Genomic DNA, 19,689 nt, shown 5'->3' on the forward strand with positions numbered 1-19,689 from the left:
CGAGGGAGGGAGAAAAAGAACGGGGGGAGTGGGACCCGATCCGCAGCCAGAAGAGATCGCCCGATCACTCCTTATAAAAGCCTGGTGAGAAGCGATCTGGTTCTCTCCCCCCCCCCCAAAAAAAAAAGAGGCGAGGTGGAGGCCCAGGAGCCTAACATAAAGAAAAGTTGGCCGTTCCCGCCCCAGTTGGAGAGCAACCGGCTCGGCCACAGCGCCCCTCCCCTAAAAGGAGGGTGTGTTTGTGTGTGTGAGTGTGTATGTATGGGGTGGGAGGGTGGGGGGGGGAACGGATTTAACTCCTCCTCTCCCGCCCCCGAAGGAAAGCTCCCTCCGCTGGCTGCGAGCGGCGCTGCGTCGAGAGCGGGGCACGCGGCGGCGGCGGAGGGAAGCGCCTGGCGCCGCCGGGCTCTGCCGTTGGAGCGCGTGGCCCCGCCGCGGACCGGGGGAGAGGAGAAGCCGAGCGGGGCTGCCTGGAAACGCCGGGGGGACGCTCCCACGGCCGCGGAGGGGCGGTGGGTGCTTCCCGCCGGCGGGCCACCCCCCTTCAAACCCCCTCCCATCCCCACCCCCCCAACCGCAGCCGGGGCTCTCTCGCTTGTTGCTCAGGCCAGCGGCCAAAGGAACCCAGGACCATGAAGGAGGCGAACGGCAACTCGGGGCTGGCCGCGATCGGCGGCTGAAGGAAGAGCCCGACGGGGGACGGCAAGTGGAACAAGCAGCCTTGGGGGCTCTACGTCCCTCCCGGTCCCTCCCCGGAGTCCGAGCCTCTCTCCTCCCGGCCGCCGCAGCCCCGCCAAGCAACCCCGCCGCCTGGTAAGTTTCCAGCGCCGTCCTGCCTCCACCATCGATCAGCCGCTCAGGACGGAGGAGGAGGAGGAAGAAGAGGAGGAGGAGGAGGAAAGGCGGGGGCAGGTATGGGGAGTGGATCAGGTGACGGCAGCAACCCGGCGCACCTGGGCTGCTCGACGGTTTGTTTGTTCTGAGGAGGCGGCCAGCCAGCCAGGTGAGTGGGACTCACCTGGGCTTGCAGGAGCCCTTCCCTCCTCCTCCTCCTCCCTCCCTTACTTGGATCCCAGGTGCTGAAGAAAGAAACTGATGGAGAAACGGGGGGGAGGGGCGCGGAGGGAGGGAGGGAGTCGCCGTTATAGAAAGTTTCCGAGCGGCAAGGAGTCAATGAAAGGCCGGGGAATCGAGCAAACGTTTGGAGAGGAGAGTGGTGGATTTGCAGGCATATAATGTCCTTTACACCCCCCCCCCTCCCTCCCTCCCTCCCTCTTTCCAAAGAAGGCAAATAGAATAAAGCTGGAAGGGACTTTGGAGGTCTTCTAGTCCAGCCCCCTGTTCTGACAGGAGACCCTCTACCGTTTCAGACAAGCGGCTGTCCAGTTCTCTTCTTAAAAGCCACCAGTGATGGAGCCTCCACGGTTTTTTTTTGAAGGCAAGCCAAGCCATTTCCACTGGCTCATTGTCCTGACTGATAGGAAGCTTTGCTTGAGCTTTGGACAACCTTTTGATTCTTTCAAATAGTTGCTTTGAAAAAAGCCCCCTTCGGATGTGCCTCTTCCTTTTTGCTTTTGGGCTCAAAACAAGGCATTGGTTTATGGATGGGTTTGTTTATTTTTACATGATCCTGTGTATTGTTTTTATAAACTATGGAAGGCGGTGAAGGTAGCCAGCTTTCCTTCCGCTTCTTATTTTCTCCACAACAACCCTCTGAGGTGGGCTGGGCTGAGAGAGAGAGAGAGGGAGGGTGGAAGGGATGGGTCCAAAGGCAGCCAATTAGGTTTTTGTGCGAGTAAAGCAAGATTAGAAGTCGGGATCTCCTGTTTTCTAGCCTGTTGCCTTTTGGGGATCAAGCTTCCATGAGTTTCCATTTGAACTCAGTATTTTTTATTTGCAATGTTTCTTTGGCCTTTTGCAAGAGTTCCTGGGATTTTGGGTGGCCTTCGACTTTATTCTTGGCCTCCGTCCCAGACTAACGTTGACTGGCCTCTAATAAAAGGCCTGCCCTACTGCACAGGGTTGTGGGTGACATGTGGCAATCTGGAAGCACATGTGGAGTGATTTTGCTCTGGTCTGGCAGAACAAAAAATGCAATTTTTTAAATTATTATTGTGGTTTTCTCACCTCCGTATTATTTTTATACGGTATTGACCTGTTTCTGCCTCCTCTATAAACAACTGTTTGGCAGTTGGGAGAAACAGGGATTCTAGAATGCCTTCTCTTAAATGTTCTTGCTGAAGAAGAAAATGTTCTTTCTTGCCTTTCGTTTTAATGGTACCTACTTATATTGCGTGGGAACCTCGTTTGCAGGCTTCTGACCTCTGCTGCCCTGTAGGATTTACTCCCCAAAAGGCATAAAGCTATAAACTCACTCTGCCTTGATCCTCTTCTTTGTGGAAAGCTGGTCGTCTCTACTTTTCGGCCAGATTTCTAAAAAAGTATTTCTAGTAGGACTGCCAGATTCTGTAACTGCTTTTGTTTCCTATGTTATCCATCGGGTAAACTCACAAGATATTTTTCCCCTCACCATGTTACATGTATACATCCATCTAGACTGTGTTGTTTCTTTGTGTCATATAATATATGTGGGTATAATCATATTTGTTTTATTTCATTTATTTCTCATGTTTATGTAGTGTATGTTGGAGGTGGCTGGCCCTTTGAGAGCTGTATGCAAGGACATTTCATTTTAGCGTATGACTGTTGCTGTAGGTTTAAAGTGACAAGTTATTCTGAGTTTTAAGTCTATTCTAAGATGGTGATTTATGTTTGTTTGGAAATGTTTATTTCACTTGTATGCTGCCCTATTCCCGAGGGACTCAGGGCGGCTAACAAACCAAAATGAGGGGGTGGGGGAATACAAACAACAAACGAGACAAAAAGACAAGTTAAAAAGATAAACAACAGTCACAACAAATTCGAGTGGGGCTGGGAACTCATCAGCCCCAGGCCTGCCGAAATAGCCAGGTCTTAATAGCTTTGTGGAAAGCCTGAAGGGTGGTGAGGGTCCGGATCTCCACGGGGAGATCGTTCCAAAGGGCCGGGGCAGCCACAGAGAAGGCCCTCCCCCGAGTGGTCGACAGTCGACACTGGCTAGCGGATGGTATTCGGAGGAGGCCCAATCTGTGGGATCTAATTGGTCGTAGGGAGGTAATTGGCAGGAGGCAGTCTCTTTAAGCTTCGCTATCCTCCCACTACTTGGTATCCAAGTCCTGTAGAACTCACTGTAACTTTTCTCCTCGGCTGAAGGATAGGCTACCTTAAGTGACATTGTTTGTAGGAGATAGATAGGTAACTAGATACAATTCTTTATTGACCAAGTGTGATTGGACACACAAGGAATTTGTCTTTGGTGCATGTGCTCACAATGTACATTCATCTTGATACATTCGTCGAGAATCATAAGGTACAACACTCAATGATAGTCATAGAGTACAAATAAGCAGTCAAATCATATTAGGAAACAATCAATATAAATCATAGAGATACAAGAAAACAAAGTTACAGTCATAAGTGGGAGGAGATGGGTGATAGGAACAATGAGAAGATTAGTAGTAGTGCAGACTCAGTAAATAGTTCGACAGTGTTGAGCAGTGGTGGAATCCAGCCAGTTCATACCATTTCGGGAGAACCGGTTGTTAACTTTCTGAGCAGTTTGGTGAACTGGTTGTTGGAAGAAATCATTAGGGCAGAGAACCGGCTGTTAAATTATTTGAACCCCACCACTGGTGTTGAGGTAATTATTGGTTTAGCAGGAAAAAGCTGTCCTTGTTGTTCTGGTATGCAGTGCCCTATAACATCTTGAGGGTATAAACTGAAAAAAATTATGTCCAGGATGTGAGGGGTCTGTAGATATTTTCATGGCCCCCTTTTTGACTGGTGCAGTGTGCAGGTCCTCAATGGAAGGCAGGTTGGTAGCCGTTGTTTTTTTCTTTAGTTTTAATTATCTACATCAGTGTTTCTCAACCTTGGCTACTTGAAGATGTCTGGACTTCAACTCCCAGAATTCCCCAGCCAGCATTCGCTGGCTGGGGAATTCTGGGAGTTGAAGTCCAGACATCTTCAAGTTGCCAAGGTTGGGAAATACTGATCTACATATCTACATATATGTAGAGGCGGCCTTCTGTTCCTGCTCCGTGGGACTTGCTGAGCTGCTCAAAGATTCTCTTTAACGTATTCTGGGGATGGGGGTGGGGGCTTTTGCACCTGCTAGTCTCGGAGGAAGTGAGGACAGATCACACCTCCGCTCCGTCCTCTGTGATCCTCCCGTAAAAAAAGTTCAGGCTGCCTTCACCCATCGCTACAAAGGCTTTAAACTACGCCTCCACCCCCCTCCACCCCACCTCGAGGCAAAGCGAAACTATTGAGAAAGGTGGAGGTTTCCTACTTCCTGCTAGGTTTCAGCAAGCAATTTTGACTTTCATTCAGCTCCTGGTGCGCAAAGCGAGTCTCTGTGGGCTTTGCCCTACCGCCTCGTTCTATCTTCCTCTTTGTTTGCCTGTTGCAGCTTCATTGTCATCAACAGGTGGGAAAGTCTGCTGTTGTGTCTGCTTCCCTCCCTCCCTTTCCCAGCGTGCCACGTGCAACTTACCCTAAAGACTTTTCTGCTATTTGGCTGACAAATACTCCTCCTCCCCCACCCCGCCACTGCCTGTGTCTCTCGAGGCGGTGTGTGCACCTTTCTCTCCCAATGCTCCTCCTCTCTGTGGCCGTCATCTCCACTGGCTGAGCTACTGTATCTACCTTTATGCCCTATCCAGCCAGGGAACAAGGAATTCGTGACATTTAGGGTTTTCTTTATTACTAAATGGGGCACAGTGGCTAAAGTGCTGAGCTTATCGATCAGAAAGTTCGGCTGTTCGAATCCCTAGCGCCGCATAACGGAGTGAGCTCCTGTTAACTTGTCCCAGTTTCTGCCAACCTAGCAGTTTGAAAGGATGCAAAAAATGCAAGTATAAAAGTAGAGACCACCTTTGGTGGGAAGGCAGCAGCGTTCTGTGTGCCTTCGGCGTTGAGTCATGCCGGCCACATGACCACGGAGACGTCTTCGGACAGCGCTGGCTCTTCGGCTTTGAAACGGAGATGAGCATTGCCCCCTAGGGTCAGGAACGACTAGCACATACGTGCGAGGGAAACCTTTACCTTATTGCTAAAAAAGAAAGCAGAGAGTGGCTCCCGCTGGAGGGGATCAATGGGAAGGATGGCAGCTGGTTTGGAAGAGAATGGTTGAGCCTGTTTTTCCTTGCCGGGGTCCTGAGAAAAGTGCATCCGATTAAGGTAGCACTCCTGTTGAGAGAAGTCATTCCCCCACTGGCTGCCTGCAAATATCAATTTTGCAAGGAAGTTCTTGATGGAGACATCAGCAGGATGAAACATTTTCCTCGCTGGCTGCTGGATAATGTTCAGAACTAATAGACGGGCAAATAGGAAACCAGGCATCTAACCACCTCAAGCTTTGTAGCTTCGGATAGCAATAACACTTAGGCTTATATGCCACTTCATAGTGCTTTACAGCCCTCTCTAAACCAGCGGTCACCAACTGGTGGTCCTTGGATCACGAGAAAAGTTTGGTAGTCCGCAGAAAAGTTATTTGCATTTTTTCTATTGCACTAAATCAGGGGTCCTCAAACTACTGTCTCTGGGCCAGATACATGCAATGGAAATTTATATTGCTGCAGAGAGTCTCCCCCTTTGGGGTCTTTTTGTGTGGGATGGAGGGGGGCAGAAATTCCGACTAGGGGTCTGCTTCAGCCTCCTGGTGGGGGGCTTTAGATGAAGGCAGGAGGGAAGTGCTGCTGGTGGTGAAGAGTTGGAGGGCCTCGTTCCAGTGGGACTGCGTCATGGCCTGGAACTGGCTGACCATCTCATCCCGCTGAGCCTCCAGGTGCCGGTACCTGGTCTTGCACTACCGCAGGTCTTCCCTCTGCTTGGAAAGCCTATGCTCATAGTAATCAGTGAGGTGCTTCTGCTGAGCCTCCTTCTCGGTCAGATCCAATTTGAACTGAGCCAGCTGTTTTGCCGACTCTTTCACATGGTGAATGCTTAGCTCCAGCAACTGCTTCCTGTTGGGGCTCTAAGTAGCCCGGACGGGCGGACGAGGAGTGGCGCGTAGAGGCTGGCGTGGTACCCCTTGACGTGAGTGACATTGAGTTGACCATGCTTACCCAATCACATGACCACTTTGGCATGCCTACCCAGCCGGTCATTAGGCAGATAATGTTAGTGGTCCGCGGGATTTAAAATTATAAATTTAGTGGTCCCTGAGCGTGGCACAACAAAAGCGCGCTCGACTAAAGCGCGCCCGATGAAACTGCGTCGCTGACGTCATCAACAGGGCGACAACAGCGAGCGCGGAGAAAGAAGGGCGCTTTAAATAGCGCTTTTAAAGCAAGCCGATTCAAGTTAAGGTAAGGGTTAGGTTTAGGGTTAGGTTTAGGGTTAGATTTAGGGTTAGGTTAAGGGTTAGGGTTAGGTTAAGGGTTAGGGTTAGGTTTAGGGTTAGGTTAAGGGTTAGGGTTAGGGTTAGGGTTAGGTTAAGGGTTAGGATTAGGGTTAGGATTAGGGTTAGGTTAAGGGTTAGGTTTAGGGTTAGGTTAAGGGTTAGGTTTAGTGTTAGGTTTAGGATTAGGTTTAGGGGGGTTAGGTTTAGGTTTAGGGGTTAATTTTAGGTTTAGCGTTTACAGCGTGCTTTTTTCTCCGCACTGTTGTTGCGCTGTGATGACGTCAGCTACGCGGTTTCGTCGAGCGCCCTTTAGTCGAACGCGGTTTTGTGGTGGAACCATCCCTGAGGTCCAAAAGATTGGGGACCCTTGCTCTAAACGGTTTACAGCAGGGGTGTCACTGAAAGCCTATGGGCTGCATCTGGCCCATAGCGTACTTAAGTCTGGCCCGCGGGCCAGCCTGGAAATAACAAAGGACCGGCCCAGGGTGCCTCTGCTAATGAAAATGGGGTGTGGAGGAGGAGGGCACAAGCACACACCCCCATGCTGTATTTTGGCTGGCAGGATGCTGCAGGAGGCATCTGTCCTGTCTCCCCTCCAACCAGCCCACGGAGGAGAACTGCAATGCTGATCTGGCCCTCGAAGATACACAGTTTGATACCCCTGGCTTACAGAGTCTGCCTATTGCCTCCAACAATCTGGGTCCTCATTTTACCGACCTCAGAAGGAGGGAAGGCTGAGTCAACCCAATTGCTGGCAGCCGGCAGGCTGCAGAAGTAGCCTGCAGTACTCCACTCCAACCACTGTGCCACCAGGGCTCGTAGATGGGTTCCTGATGGGCGCACTGATGATGTTACCTATTTTGGGTAACGAAACATCTGCAAAAAAACCAAACCCCAACCAAATTCAGAGAGCACTTGGAGCTACAAATATTCTCCTTTATCAGATGGGTTTCCCGTTTTAACCATCAGCGATTACTGAATCCTATGCAGCAAAACTAGTAAAGGTTTCCGAGTTGTTCCCATTCAGAAGGAAGTGTCCCTTTTTAAGATGTCCCACGAAGTTCTGATTTGAACAAAGGCAGCTCCTGGCCTCCTAACGTTGCGTATGGAAATATCTGCCACCTAATGAATTTGTAGTTCAGGAGAGTCCTGGGGGAATAACTTCTCTCATAATTTCTTATGCAGCATGAAGGAGACAGAGCCATCATCCAAAAATACCCTTGGCCCAACTCTTTACCTTGGCTGAGAATCCTCTAGATGGCTTTAAACCAATGTTTATTGGCCTCATTTCCAGCATGAATATATTACAGGTAGTCCTCGACTTACGACCACAGTTGAGCCCAAAATTTCTCTTTTGTAAGCGAGGCATTTGTTAAGTGACTTTTTGCCTGATTTTACGACCTTCCTTGTCACGCTCGTTAAGTGAATCGCTGCACTCAAGTTCGTAAAGCGGTTGTTAAGTGAATCTATCTTCCCCACTGACTTGTCAGAAGGTTGCAAAAGGGGATCACATGACCTCGGGACACTGCAACTGTCATAAATACAAGCCAGTTGCCAAGCGTTCAGATTTTGATTACCATATTTTTCGGAGTATAAGACGCACCAAGATTTTGAAGAGGCAATTTAAAAAAAAAGTTTTTGCACTCTGCAGACTTCCCCAAAATGGCCCCTTTTTGCACACACAAAAAAAGGCTATGCACAAAAATGCATAGCCTTTAGGAGGCTTGTAGCGTGCTCTTGGCAGCTGGGGGGGGGGGTTGGAAACGAGCAAGAAACGGTCCATTTTTCGCAAAAACAGGCCTGTTTTTTGTTTAAAAGAAAGGCTATGAATAACCTTTAGGAGGCTTGTAGAGTGCTCCTGGGGGCTGGGAGGGGGGAGTGAGCAAAAATGGCTTATTTCTCACTCATTTCTGCCCTCCCAAGCCCCCAGGAGCACCCTGGAAGCCTCATAAAGGCTATGCATGGCCATTTTTGCAAAGGGGGTGTGGTTTCGGGAGGCCAAAAATACTGTATTCAGTGTATAAGATGCACCCAGATTTTCACCCTCTTTTTTGAGGGAAAACGGTGCGTCTTATACTCCGAAAAATACGGTATGTGACCATGAAGATGCTGCAAAGGTCGTGAGAGAAAACAGCCATAGGTTGCTTTTTTTTCACTGCTGTTGTAACTCTGGGCAGTCACTAAACGAACTGTTGTAAGGCTCGGACTACCTGTATAGGGTTTCCCGCTTGAACAGGGGGTTGGATTAGAAGACCTCCAAGGGTCCTTCCAACTCTGTTATTCTGTACTGGTCTCGGTTATAGAGAGGTGAATTAAAATTACAGAGAAGAGAGCCATGTCTCCTTGTGGATCTACAAGCACATCTGGAATTTTGAGGGTATATTTATGGGCGGCATGGGTGCCACGTCAAGAGAGGGAGTCCCCATTCACTTTAGCCACGTTATCATCACATGACCAATTAACACCCCCCCCAAAAAAAATCAAATAAGCATAGAAGTCTGGCGGGGGCTAACCAAAACCCCTGGGGATGAATTCCGGGTAGTCCTCAACTTATGATCGCAATTGAGCCCAAAATGTGTGTTGTCAAGTGAGACATTTCTTAAGTGAGTTTTGCCCCATTTTTACAGCCTTTCTAGCCTTCTGTCGTTAAGCTAGTCACTCGGCTTTTAAGTGAATCTGGCTTCCCCGTTGACTTTGCTTGTCGGAAGGTCTCAGAAGACCCCGGGACAAACCGTCATAAATATGAACCGTTTGCCAAGCGGCTGAATTTTGATCATGTGACCGGGGACGCTACAAAGGTTACCACTGTAAAAAAATAAATAAAAGGTCATAAGTACTTTTTTTCAGTGCCGCCGTAACTTTGAACGCCCACTAAATGAACTGTTGTAAGTCGAGGACTACCTGTATATACCTTGAGCACCCCCTCCAAAGGCTTCACGTTTAAGAGGACTCCTTCCTAAGCAGGTACAGAATTTTTTCCTTTTTTTTTCTCTCCCTCCAACAATCAACTCCACCCTGTGGGCAAAAACCTGCAGAGTCCCACGCCAGCATGATAAAAATCCAAGCAAGCATTCCCAACCCCAGATGCCTTTCACAAAAGTCTGGATCGCGATCAGATGAATTCCGAGATCCCTGACCAGGATGGTAGAAGCAGCTCTCCCATCCCTATCAGAAAATGCCTGTGTGCTTTTGTGTGTAAGAAATGCTGCTTTCTGTGTTGTTGGTTTTCCCAGGTTTTTGCAGTGGCTTCAGAAGCTGCTCTTAGCTGCTGGTGTTTGCCTGCCTTCTTGCCTGCCTGTCCATGCATTTCACGTCACTTGTGAAGACAGCCAGGAACAGATTTTTTAAAGCAGCTATGCAAGAGTGAATGGAGGAAAGGTTGCGGGGTGGGGGTGGAATCCAGATGCTATAATTATTGGCAGTGGGTGATGCTTTTGTACAGCTTCTGCATACTCTCTAAATCAGGGGTCAGCAAACGGCGGTTCTGGAGCCGCATGTGGCTCTTTCCTCCCTCTGCTGCGGCTCCGTCACCGTTCGGCCCCACAATTTTGAGAGGAGCTTCCAGTGTGGGGGGCGGGGTGGAGAGAGAGAGAAGCACAGTGTGCCAGGAGAAAACTCTGTGGCAAGGGGAGGGTTTTCCAATTGTCTCCATAATTGATAGGGCTTTCGGTTATGACAGGTAGAGGAAAAAGTATGCCATGCTAGGAGGAGACTATAATGAGGGAAACTGAACTTCTGGTCAGCTCCAGAATTGAACAGGGGGCTTCCAGTTAGGACCTTTGTGGCTCCCGGTGTTTTCTTTTCTGTGGGAAAGGGGTCCAAATGGCTCTTTGAGGGTTTAGGTTTGCCGAACCCTGCTCTAAATCATCTCTTCCAAGAGATTCGGATAACCTAGTACAGTGATGGCTAGTCTTTTTGGTCATCGCGTGTCGAAAGCACACGCATACCCCCCCCCGCGTCACCATGTATGCACATGCACCCCTCTGCCCTTCCACGCATGCATGCATGACCCCCTGCTTGTGTGTGCGACCCCCCCACACTCCCCCAGTGTGTGCACACGTGAACCCCTCATATGTGCTCTGCCCATCTGTGCAAGCGCATGTGTTCCCGTGCATGTGTGTGCCCCCCCATGTATGTGCGGCAGAGACCTGAAGGCCATCTGACTGGCGGGAGATGTATGTGCATGCGCGTCAGAGGTAAACTGGGGCAACAGCTCACGTACCATCAAAGAGGGCGCTGAGCCGTAGATTCACAGGTCTAGTAATTTAGATTAACAGCAATCGTGCCTTCATAACTTTTTATTCTGCGCTATAGGTTGTCCTTGTCTTACGACAGTTTGTTTTGCGACCATTCAAAGTCACTATGGCCCTGAAAAAGGTGACCTATGATCATTTTTCACACTTACGAGGGCCGCAGCATCTCTATGGTTATGTGATCAATATTCAGATGCTTGGCCACTGACTCATATTTATGACCATTGCAGTGTCACGGGGTTACATGATCGCCTTTTTTCGACCTTCTGGCAAACAGAGTCAACGGGGGAAGGCAGATTCACTTAACAACCGTGTTGCTAACTTAACCACTGCAGCGATTCACTTAATAACCATGGCAAGAAAGGTCATAGAATGGGGCAAAACTCACTTCAGAACTGTCTTGCTTGGCAGCAGATATTTGGGTCTCGACTGTGGTAGTAAGTTGAGGATGTAATGCCTGAGCAGGGCTGTCCTGCACTCCAGGGTGAGAGGGTCGTAAGCAGGGCTGGGCTGCTGGGGGTTCGCAGGGGTTCGGGAGAACCTCTAGCTAAGATTCTGTGCAGTTTGGAGAACCCCCAAATCCCACTCCTGGCTGGCCTCGCCCACCCTGCCCCTCCCCTCCCAGGAGTCCCCACGCAACCCGTTTTAGATGCAGATAAGTCCAGGGTATGCATGGAGGCTCAGGGACGGCGAAAAATGGGCCTACCGGAAGTTTGGGAAGGCTGGAAACAGGGCCTTCAGAGTCTGGGGAGACCTTTTTTGCCCTCCCGGAGGCTCAAAAAAAGCCTCTGGAGACCGGGTGGGCAAAAATGCCCTCCTTGGCCATGATGCACTAGGTCAACTAGGCCACGCCCACCCAGCAACTGGGCAGAGAACCCCTTGCTAACAATTTTGAAGCCCACTCTTAGTTGTAAGGATGCAGGAAGGGACTTTTTGGCTGGTGGGTGTTTTCCCCAATTTAAAGTTTTCTCCCTTTCCTCAGCCAGCAACTTTGAATGAAAAAAGAGAATCCGTTAAAGAACATGAGATTCTTCATCTATTCAATGCTGCCCCCTCCAGCTGCTTTTTATTAAGAAAAATAGTCAAGGTGTGTGTTATATAGCGTCATCCTCACTGGTCCCTTTTTAAGGTACTTTGGAGTTGCATGCCGGGGGTGGGGGGCATATATCTGCAGTGGGGCTCAAGCAAGATGACGGTGGCTTTAAGGAGAGAGAGAGAGAGACAGAGACAGAGACAGAGAGAAGAACATTGGTTCAGTGCTGTCACTGAGGATGTGGCTTAACTCTATGAATTTGCCTTTAAAAAAAAAATGAAGGGAAGGCTAGTCCCAAATATACCTGAAAGACATTATTTGGCATTGCTTTACTCTGCGTTACAAGGGATGTGGTGACTCAGTGGCTAAGACACTGAGCTTGTCGATCAGAAAGGTTGGCAGTTCGGTGGTTCGAATCCCTAGCGCCGCGTAACGGAGTGAGCTCCCGTTACTTGTCCCAGCTTCTGCCAACCTAGCAGTCCGAAAGCACGTAAAAAATGGAAGTAGAAAAATAGGAAGGTAACAGCGTTCCGTGCTGTTACCTTCCTGTTTAGTCATGCCGGCTACATGATCACGGAGATGTCTTCGGACAGCGCTGGCTATTCGGCTTTGAAATGGAGATGACCACTGCCCCCTAGAGTTGGGAACAACTAACATGTATCTGTGAGGGGAACCTTTACCTTTACTCTGCATTACACCTTCAACAAAGAGAAGCAGGAGGAATCTTGCTGACTGTAGAATTACCCCAAAAATCTAAAAGTTTAGAGAGCCTCAAGTCTATAAGAGGTCCTATATACTTATATATGAGGGCCCAGATGTTTTGGGGGAAATAGGCTGACTCTGAACTGCTTAGAGACAGCTATAAAGCACTGTGAAGTGATTTATAAGTCTAAGTGACATTGCTATAAGCAAAGGGTGTCAAACTCAAGGCCCACGGGCCAAATCCGGCCCATGGGGTACTTAGATCTGGCCCACAAAGGACCGGCCCATGGTGCCTTTCTCAGCAAAAATGGAGCTTGGCCCTCCCACGCTCCGTTTTCACTGGCAGAGGCTTGCAGGAGGCCGTCGCAGCTGAAAATTGAGCTTGGGAACCCATTTTCGTTGGCAGAGTGCTCGGGCCCTCACAGTTGCCTCCTGACACGAGTGACTGATGGATTCAGAGACCAGACATCACAGGGTTCATCCCAAATGCCCTCTCTGCCCTTGCAGAGTTTATTCTTTTATACAGTTTTTACAAGCAAAGCAAAGGGCATATAAGCAACAGCATAGCGATTGGCGTATCCTCCTTGACAATCTTTTAAGAACATCCCAGCCAGGGTAGATTCTCACATATCTAGATACTTCCTGGTACTGCCTGGTGCTGCTAATGAGGTGAGATCATAGACATCTGAGGTAACCAGCTGCTGAGATCATGGCAGTTTGCTGCGCATGCCTTTACGTAACCTTTCCTCTGTCTCTACAAGTGACGTCGTTTGGCGGCTCCTCGGGGGAGGGCCTTCTCTGTAGCTGCTCCGGCCCTATGGAACGATCTACCCCCAGAGATCCGGACCCTCCCCACTCTCGCGGCCTTCAAAAAGTCTATTAAGACCTGGCTTTTCCGGCAGGCCTGGGGCTGTTGACCTCTTGAATGAGGTCCAGCCCCATTACGGTTGAGTGTGTGTTGTGTTTTAACTTCTACTTTTTAAATTTTTACTACTTCTTAAATTGTCTTTTATGTAAGCCGCCCGGAGTCCTTTGGGATTGGGCGGCATATAAATTTTATTAAACTAAACTAAAAGTCGAGCTGGCCATTCCCCCCTGGCTCTCCGGAGGTCAAACACAACCCTGATGTGTCCCTCAATGAAATCAAGTGTGACACCCCTGCTATAAGCTATATCAAAAGGCTAGGTTGAAATAAAATCAGCAGGAAGGCAGTCGTAAGCCATTGAAGGAACCCTGCCAAAAAAGATGGCCAGGAGATTGACTTAGGGAGATCTACTTGATTTATTCCTCATTCGTTTATACCTGTACTAATACCTGTTTGGTTCTCTTTCAGCAGGCATGGGGAATCAGGTAGAGAAACTGACCCATTTAAACTACAGAGAGGTTCCCACGGCCGACCCAGCCGGCATGGACCGAGATGAGGGTCCCCGAATTGGAGTTTCTTACATATTTTCCAACGATGATGATGATGTCGAGCCTCAGCAGGACCCAGCGGAGCTCAGTGGGGAACACCCCGTGTCACAACCATATGACCCACAACTTCACGAAGTGGAATGCTCCATTTATTACCGGGACGAGTGCATTTATCAGAAAAGTTTTTCTGGAGACCACACCTCGTCTGGTGAGGTAGGGGGTGGGGGTGGAGGAGGAGGAGGGGGCCATTTCACCACTTACACGCCAGAAAACCTACTGAACAAGTGCAAAGCTGGCGACCTGATAGAATTTGTGTGCCAGGCCCAGTACCCACACTGGGCGGTGTACGTAGGAGACTTCCAAGTCGTCCACCTTCACAGACTTGAAGTGGTGAACAGTTTTCTCACCGACGCCAGCCAGGGCCGACGGGGCCGCATCGCGAACCACTTGTACCGCTACAAACCGCTAAACCCCGCCAGCGTGGTACGGAACGCCCTGGATCAGGTGGGCCGCAAAGACCAGGATCTCAGCTGGAGGAACTCCGAGTGTTTTGCCGCCTGGTGCCGTTACGGCAAGCGCGAGTTCAAAATCGGGGGCGAACTGCGCATAGGGAAGCAACCTTACCGGTTGCAGATCCAGCTGGGGGACAAACGCAGTCACACGCTGGAGTTTCAGAGCCTGGAAGATCTCATTATGGAGAAACGAAGGAACGATCAGATCGGGAAAGTAGCCGTCATCCAAGAATTGTCCAGCCATCTCCAGGCATCCGAGGCCGACAACGAAGACGGTGGTGCTAACGGCAAGCCAGGTGCCTGGACTGCTGCTGAGTAGCAGTCCTTGCACAGTCTTGGCTGCTTAACCTTGGCGACGGATTAAAACTGAATCCTGCGAAATTGAGCTGTTATAAACCCCTTGGGCTCTTCCATTGCAGGTTGACTCCAATCCCATGTGAAGGAAAGGGGCAAAGCTGATTAAAGCATCGGTCCTCCAGCACTTAACTCCTTTGGTGCTTGCTTCAAACCAGCAAGTTTGTACGGTTGAGGGTTAAATCTCAGGAAGATCTGCCTCACTCGCTCTTTTTATGCATTGTCTCTCTCCCTCTCTCCCTTCCCAAATTGCACCCCTGTTCCCCCTACTTTGAGCTTCTCGCTTGTTTTAAATTGAGACAAGATCCAGCATCTGTGATGGGATTCAATGTTATAGCAAGGTCATTCCCTCCCTCCCCCCCATCCCTCTTTTTTATCCTTTGGCGTTTCTGGAATCTCTCCCCCTTTCCTTTTGCTTGTTACGGTCTTCCATTCTTCCCGTCCCCAGATATCTCTGTGAGGTTTAAATGGCTAAATTATTGTGCATTTTTTTTTGGGGGGGGGGGTGTCACAAGGTTGGCCTGCTTGTGGTAAAGGATTTGGCAACGTTGCAAAGCAGAAGTAGCATTTCTTGGCGGTGACCGAAGGGTCTTTTCTGGATGGTGTGGAGGGATGTAAACTGTTTGCACAGAAGTGGGATTGCGGAGTGGAATTACCCTGGAATAAGGGCTGCCGTTTTTCATTTAGGAGCCAACTACCAAGAAACTTTTTTCCCCCCTTTAATTACGGTGAAGTTGAGTTAAGCCATGGGCAGCCAGGTTTTTTAAAAGTCATTTTAGTGGGAAGGCAGCTAAACCCTCTTAGCACCAGTGGTTACAGCAGGATTAATTTTGCTACAAATCCAAGTACTGTTTGGGCATATTGTATATTGTTGGAAAAGGTGGCACAAGAGATGAGCAATGTTTTTGAAAAATGAATTTTATTCCTAGGCAGTGAAGCTGGTGGTTTTATTTTTACTCTTAAATGCCTGAGGACTAGGCTGTTAGTGCATTTGGAGGGGGGGGGGGGGAAACCCTTTTTCTTCCAGTCTGTTTTATCTTATTTCTTTATGTATAAAATCATTGATTTCAGAAGCCCGGCATCTTCTGTATATTTTTTTCAGGTTTTTTTTTTTTTTGTTTCATTCTGTCAGTACGTCAGCAAAACACATCCTCCCCATTAACAATAGGGAAAAATGGAAAGGGATGGTACACGTTCATTTTCAGGTTAGGAAATGTCTGCCTTCAGCCCCTCAAGCTGATCTCCATTGATGCTTTCTTTTTTCTTGGTGGACTTTTGCTCCTCTAGGGATATTGTTAAGGCAAGAAAGAGAAAGCAGCCGTTCCCCTTGTAGAAATGGGGGAGATTCAAAGATTTGCCTTGTTGGCAAGCCACAATTATAAAAAAGAGAACTGGTAAAAAGTTCTGCTTGGGCATTATTGCTGCTAACATGAAACTGCAGCTGTGTAGTTTGCCAATCCTATAAAACAAAACTGATCCGCATGCATTAACTAGGAGCGGGTGCTTCAGGAGTTGCTTTGTAGCTAGGAATTTATTATCTTCATTCCGATCAGCAAATAGAAGAAGCAAGAGTTGTGTGTTTTGATCAATAGACTGTTAACTTCCTTGCTAATGGCTGATTTTTCATAAAAGCCTCTGATTTGTTTTGAGTAGTAAAGTTGCACATTTGGAAGCAAAGGTGTTTGGTGTAACTAAGCAGCATTTTAAAACATGCCTAACAATTATTAACCACCACTTAAAGCAGACAATATTCTCTGCTACCTCTTCGCTGCAAAACCATATAAGGCTGTGATGGTGAACCTATGGCAGGCGTGCTGGAAGTGGCGTGCAGAGCCATCTCTATGGACATGCCAGCCATCGCCGGTCGCTCTTCTGGGTTCTGGTGCACACGTGCGCAGCGGCCAATTGGTTTTCCATGTGCGTGGGAGTGCCAGAAACTGGAAGAGCAGCTCCCCGCTGCGCATGTGTGCACTGGGAAGCTGAGCTTCCGGTTACCAGCATGCACATGCCTGCTGCCCAGCTGGTCTTCATGCGTGCATGCGTGCCAGAAAACAGAAGACCAAGTGGCATGCGCGCCAGGGAGTTTCTCTTCTGGTTTTTAGCACTTCCCTATGTGCGTGCTTTTCTGGTTTCCGGCACTTCCCTGCGCCCGCACACGCTCCCATTTTGGCATTCAGTGGTAAAAAGGTTTGCCAACACTGATATAAGGGATACTTTTTAACCGCATGCATCTGATTACCATCTTTGGCATAGGGCTGAGTTGATGTTTGGTGGTTGGTTATTCCACTAGAGTAAGCGACACATGGATGTGGGTTGATAATTGAAGGACAGACAGTGATACAAAGTCTTGCTCCTTTTTCACTCTGCACTTCGTTTGTTTCAGCGGTGGCTTAGACGGAGCCACAAATCACTTTAGACAAATCACTGATCATCTGAAATGAGCTTAGGCTCATGGTCCTTGCTCTTATAAGGATACACTCTCTGTTGTCCATTTTTGTAGCATTCAGCCAGAAGTCAGTAATCACGTGACGAAAGACTGTTTTGCTACCAAAAAGTCCTACCCTTCACACACACACCCCAAAAAAATCCTTCCTGTGTTTTGAAAAATGCCTAGCAGGGAAAAATGTACAATAATTTGATTCCTTCTATCTATTGCTGCTTAGTTTACCTTCACTTTAGCTTCCTATATACTGGGACACCCAAGCCAGGTTCATCCGTCCCCCCCCCCTCAATTCCTCACCTTAAAGTGGGGCAATCCAGGGAATTTGCTACAGTACTGTATTCTGCTGAGGGTATAACCTGCCATTTGTCAGCCCATAAATTTCTTGCATACCAAACAAAGACCAACTTAACTTCAAGGACTTTGGTTTATTCTGCTAATGCGCCGTGCGGTTGTTTGCATTAAGGAAGAGGGAAGCAAGTGATGCAGAAAGTGAGATAATCCAGCGCTAATTTGGTTTCCCTCCCCCCCCTTTTGCTTCTAAGAGTTCAGAAGTTGCGATAAGCGGAGTTGATAAAAGGTCTCAAAGAGATATCTGTTGTGTTGGAAACGGTGTCTTTTTTTAGGAACGTGATGTTATTCTGAGGTATGTGCTCTGCATACCGCAATTGTCAAGCTCATATGCAATATTGTATGTTTTAAAGCACAAAATCTGAACGTACTGAACTTGGCTATTGACAAGCAGAACAGGTCCTTAAGCAGTACTGGTGAGGGCATCTGGAGGCACTTCTGATGGATGTTCATCAAAGCTTCTACAGCTGTCACCATAATAGGAAAATTTGCAGTGGAAAAAAAAATCTGCATCTATTTCCCAGGAATGCACCACAAGCAGGACTTCATTTCCATTTTAAGACTGATCAGCATGGAGAACTCATTAAAAACCAGTAAATGTTTACTGCTATTAAAAGAGGCCAAGATGATGTTCTTCCTGTTAAATCCAGCAACTGTATCCTAGCTTCAGAGTTGATATTTAGTTATTAATGATTCTGAATTTTGTAGAGAACAAAACTTATTTCGCTATGTAATAGTGGTTGTAAAATGATATTTTCTTACAAGTATTTTTGAAAGGAATTCCATCATGAAAATATTTACATTTTTGAAAGTTGTATTATTTTCACAGAGAAATATATCCTCCAAATCAATTTTTGTTTATTTTTGTCATTGGTAATCGAAAAGTATTTTCTAGATCATAAATAAAGTGTACAAGAAACGATAGGTGTCAAACATTGCAAATCTATCTCTTTGGTACTAAATTGTAAAGTGACTGAAAATATTTTTCTCTGCCTAGAATATTAGAGATAGTTAAAGGGGAAAGAACTAATTTACCATTTTTCTTCCTAAAGACAAGATCTTCGTTTTCTGAATATTTTTTCACTGCTGGACAGCTGGTCAAATTCAGACCAAATTTATTTCTTGAAGTATAGTGACACAAATCATTCAAAAATTCTGAGATGTTTTGTTTATTATTATTATTATTATCATTATTAAGTAGTTCCCATAGTTATGTTGATGTGGTCAGACATTATTGAAGAACATCAGAACATCATCTTATCTTTATAAAAGCTTTCTGTTTGCCATCTTGGTCACAAAATTATGTGAAGGTCAAAAGATGTAATTCCACCCTCAATTTGTTGAAAAAGGAGCACTTTTTTTAAAAAAAAAAAAATCCATGTAGGTGATTACAACAGCATTTTTCCTACCATCAAACTGATTTGTGTTTACGAGGAAAAATACCTTGTTTAAAAATAAAACCACAAATAGTGACATCCTCATCCAGATTGGACACAGACAGGAGTAGGATTCTCCCAGTTTGGGTGAACTGGTAGCGCTGACGATCAACTGGGAGTGAACTGGTTTCCATCCATTCTTCTTTGTCTGGCCTTCAGGTGCTTTGGAAAATAACTCGACCCCTTCCTCTCTGTGGCAGCCCCACAAATATTGGGACACTGCTATCATGTCTCCCCTGGTCCTTTGTGGTTGCCTTGCTCAAGATTATGTGAGAATAGATATGAGGTTATAAAGGATGGGCTGTCTCCTAATAACTTGCAAGGTGAGTTTAAGCAAGCCATTTTCCATTCAGCCTCTACCTTGACCTGTGACTCGAGAATTATTGTAATGTCCTATTTTATACGGTTGCAAAATCTATGATGTAACTGTTCATTGAACATATTGTGCATTCTGTAATGAAAACAAGGAATCTGGTATATAAGCATTCTGCTGATAGCAAGTTTGATACTGTCAGTCAAAGCTTTATTATAGGCACCCACCAGCATAATTACTATGCTTATTATATCCCGATTTTACATGAGGCTTTCTAGATTTGTCCGCTCCATTGTTCCTGAGGGTTGGACCAAGACTGCAGCATCCAGCTATTTCTAATTTTCTAAAGAATAAGAATAAAGAAATAAGCTCTTCAAATGTCTGTGGATATTCTCCGTCATCCAGGTCATGGTTGCCCCAAAGGTGCTTTTTTCAAG

At 47.5% G+C, this 19,689-nt stretch overlaps 1 protein-coding gene across 2 annotated transcripts; it reads left to right on the forward strand.

Moving 5' to 3' along the window:
* Positions 1-375: 375 nt before the first annotated feature.
* On the forward strand, positions 376-18,353 carry LRATD2 (LRAT domain containing 2). Of its 2 annotated transcripts, none has more exons than XM_087706687.1 (2): positions 376-813; positions 13,767-18,353. In XM_087706687.1, exon 2 carries the CDS (start codon positions 13,772-13,774, stop codon positions 14,675-14,677), a length of 906 nt encoding a protein of 301 aa, XP_087562813.1. In that variant the 5' UTR covers positions 376-813; positions 13,767-13,771; the 3' UTR covers positions 14,678-18,353. The 2 variants fall into 2 exon arrangements, with proteins under 2 accessions (XP_087562813.1, XP_087562814.1); XM_087706688.1 differs by having other exon boundaries at positions 13,770-18,353.
* The last annotated feature ends 1,336 nt before the right edge of the window (positions 18,354-19,689 follow it).

Source organism: Thamnophis sirtalis, unplaced genomic scaffold (genome assembly GCF_051295495.1).
Source record: "Thamnophis sirtalis isolate CommonGarterSnake01/CBP01778 unplaced genomic scaffold, rThaSir2_p1.2 scaffold_2, whole genome shotgun sequence".
NCBI lineage: Eukaryota > Metazoa > Chordata > Lepidosauria > Squamata > Natricidae > Thamnophis > Thamnophis sirtalis.